This window comes from Ananas comosus, linkage group 13 (assembly GCF_001540865.1).
Source record: "Ananas comosus cultivar F153 linkage group 13, ASM154086v1, whole genome shotgun sequence".
In the NCBI taxonomy this organism is placed as follows: Eukaryota; Viridiplantae; Streptophyta; class Magnoliopsida; order Poales; family Bromeliaceae; genus Ananas; species Ananas comosus.
This window is the reverse complement of record NC_033633.1, coordinates 10,392,296-10,395,873: the sequence shown is the minus strand read 5'-3', so window position 1 is coordinate 10,395,873 and position 3,578 is coordinate 10,392,296. Positions and strand designations below refer to the sequence as shown.

The 3,578-nt window shown below is 30.7% G+C and overlaps 1 protein-coding gene across 1 annotated transcript; it reads right to left on the bottom strand.

Annotated features, from left to right (window-relative positions):
* LOC109719720 (protein GOS9-like) lies at positions 22-2,857 on the bottom strand. Its single transcript, XM_020246511.1, has 3 exons — positions 2,807-2,857; positions 2,199-2,393; positions 22-298 (listed from the first exon to the last, which is right to left on the bottom strand). Exons 1-3 carry the CDS (start codon positions 2,807-2,809, stop codon positions 59-61), a joined length of 438 nt encoding a protein of 145 aa, XP_020102100.1. The 5' UTR covers positions 2,810-2,857; the 3' UTR covers positions 22-58.

Sequence of the window (3,578 nt, the reverse complement as noted above, 5' to 3'; positions counted from 1 at the left end):
TATATATATATATAAACCCGTAGTCCTCGGATAAGATGATGAGCATAAGAATGGAACATCAGTTGGGCATCAGATAAATCCCGATCGCATCGACATACGAGCCAGAGCGTCCGTAGAAGCCAACAACCCGACCGTGCGCAATAGGAATGGAGAAGGGAGTTCCGTGCTCGACTCCAAATGGCCCGAGCTTGCGAACGTTGGTGATGAAAGTGATCGACCTCAGCAAATTCCTGATGTTCCCGAATGAACTGGTGGTGCCATTTATTGCGGTCAGGAACTCGCCAGATTGAAAATCGATCTACAAAAAGAATAAAATGTGTTGATGTAAAGATTAGGGATAATTGCCTATATATATACTCCATACGTTTGAAATATCTGATTTATTCCTACTTTTTTTTTTCTTTCTAAAATACCCCTCATATATTTCACTGTTATTATAAAATACCGCCGCAGTTATATCCTGTTAAGTTAACTTGGGTTAACTGAGTTAAATATCTATCACAGTTAAAAAAAATTAAAATATCAATTTTGCCTTTAACTTAAGGGCAAATAAGAAATATTGATGACGGTAGGGGTTAATTACACCGGTAGTCCCCAACCTTCACACCAATTTTCACTTGAGTCCCCAACCTTTTTTTTTTTGCAATTGAGTCCTTAACATTTTGATTTTATTACAATTACGTCCCAATCATTAAAAAAACTGGTAAAATTAACAGAATTGCCACATCAGCGTCTATTTGGCAACCTTTTGCAAATTTTAAACTAACGAGAAATTAGAATTTTGAATTTGNTTTTAAATTTAAATTCAAAAATAATATTAAAATTAAAATTTTAAACTAACGAGAAATTAGAATTTTGAATTTGAATTTAAAACTGAATTAAAATTTTGAATTGAAATTCAAATTTTAAATTTAAATTTTTAATTGAATCTAAATTTTGAATTCAAACTTAAAATTTTGATTTTGATTTTGATATTTCAATTTACATTTAAAATGAAAATTTTAAAACCGAAATTTAAATTTAAAATCTGAATTTAAATTTAAGATCATATTCAAAATTTTGATTTTAAATTTTAAATTTGAATTCAAAATTTAAATTTGAAATTAAAATTTGATTTCAATTCTAAATTTGAATTTAAACTTCGAATTCAAATTCATATTTTGAATTTGAAATTTCAAATAGAAGTTTGAAATTAAATTAGAATTTAGAATTCCAAATGTGAATTTGAATTTAAAATTTAAAATTTAAAATTAAATACAAAATTGGAATTTGAATTTCAATTTAAATTTGAATCCAAAATCAAAAGTTAAATTTAAAATTTAAATATTAAAGTTTTTTTTGAATTTATAAATTTAATGGGTTAATTACACCATTGGTCCTCAACCTTTGTTCCGTTTTTTAATTTGGTCTCCAATCTTTTTTTTTTTTTTTGCAATCTGCTGACACAGCGTCACTGTGACGTTGACATTACGCCTTCGTGGCGCTGACGTGGTCCTGACGTGGCATTTTCCGTCAATTTTAACAGTTATCTAACGGCTGGAACTTAATTGAAATGAAATCAAAAGATTAGGAACTTGATTGCAAAAAAAAAAAGGTTGGAGACCAAATTGAAAAATAATGTAAAGGTTAGGGACCATTAGTGTAATTAATCCTGACGGTAGAGAGTATATTGAAAAAGACTAAAAGTCAAAATATTTTTTGTGCCCCTGACTTTAAGGGCAAATAAGAAAGTCAGTAATGATGGAAGGGTATAATTGAAAGGACAAAATAGTAATTTTACAGAGATAACAGAGTTAATTAACAGATTTTAATTCTAGGGGTATATTAGAAATAGGTTGTAACGTAGAAAGATATTTTCAATATTAGCCTTTTAAGAAGAGTAAATCGCAAAGTCGAAAACTTTTCAGATGTATATAAGCAATTGTCCCTAAAGATTAACATTTGTTGCTAAAAGTTTCACAATATAATTGTCGAAAATCAAGCCAGGTTAGGATGTGCCGAGCTCAAGCCCCCGTTTAAAGCGTAAGGTTGATATTAAAGTAAGCAAAATTTCAAGACAAAAATGATTCAAATTTGGTAAATTTCACAATAAAATCATGCTTTGAAGTTGAAAGTTTTTGAAGTTTGGCATTATTTTTTGCTAATTAATATATCTCAGAAGATTTTACATGAAAATGTTTAAAAAACGAAAATCATACCGTGGTAGATTTTCCCCCGGAACCGCCCCATGGGCCAACCGAAATTATCTTTCCGTCTTGGACATACTCGTACGCGAGTGAATCGATCACATCACCGCTACGAATTACAATCTTCGCCAGGCGTGTAGGATGACCATCAATATCATGAAAATTTCCCCCATTTCCACCCCATATTCCAAGCTTAACACGTCCGGTCTAAATATTAAAACAAAAAAATAAAAACTAAATTTAGTATTCTGTAGAAAGGAAAAAAAAAAATTTATAGCTCCTTCAAATACCACTTCCGCCCATCAAAATATGATCGACAAGTATGCGTGCTCTTCCTTTTGTAGTTATTCGTGAAAGAAGTCACGGAGACGAGAACAATCAGTTTATTATATTTCTTTTCTTGAAAAAAAAAAACACAAAAAAATATATTTCTAATAATCATGATAGGACAGGTAAATCCAAAAAAATAATTTCATTAGTTGGGGATGCTATATCAGCAATAAAACTGATACATTCTATACTTTCTACGGATACAGATAATATTTAAGTTTAGAGTGATAACATCATGATAAATAATTAATTATCTATAGTCTCGAGCACCTATAGTAGCAGGAGCTTACCATTTGTAGGTCACTTGAGAGATGAAACTTGAACTTGAATTTGAAAGGGAGGCACAGTGATGGAAAAGAGAACACGTTTAGGTGCTATATATATATAGAGGCCTAAAATGAAAGTGAAAGTGAATTTAAGTCAAGCAACTTGACAAACCGATTGATCCAATCGATCAAAAGGGGGCCACACATTAATATACCTTTTGTTGACTGGCCGATTCAAACAGGTCAATACGGATTTTAAAATTTTCTATTTTTATTTATCAAAATCGAACTAGCTTAGGGGCTAGATCATGGTCCAATCACTTCAACCGGCCGATTAGACTCGGTTAACTGTCTTAACCCCTTGAGTCGAACCACCGTCCAATATTATAGTTAGGCTAAGAAGTTTAGTCTTATTATGACTGTTTCATCCTCTTTTAGGCTCTGACTTTTTCATGAAGCGGCACGCACAACATCAAATGATGTGAGACTTATCTTGCTAGCCTTAGCTAATGTTGTGAAGAGTCAAGTTCCATCCAATATTGTCATCATCTTGTTACCATATATATTACATACCATATATATATTATATATGTTACCATATATATATATAACTTTGTGCTCTTAACTCTTTAAAAGACATAGAATAAGTAGATTTAGGTAAGAGAATATATCTCTCTCCTTTTTCGAAATGTACCTTCATGTCCTAACATAGGACAATATGTTTCTTTATTTATTATGATAGGATTATTCTTTCATTATATGTATCATTATATATATTGTATTTACCATTATATAT

What these genes read in the sequence shown, in the direction of transcription:
- LOC109719720 (XM_020246511.1), bottom strand. An exon ending in CCGGGGGAAAATCTACCACG is followed by an intron (nt 299 to 2,198) that starts GTATGATTTTCG and finishes TTCTTTTTGTAG; the next exon opens with ATCGATTTTCAATCTGGCGA.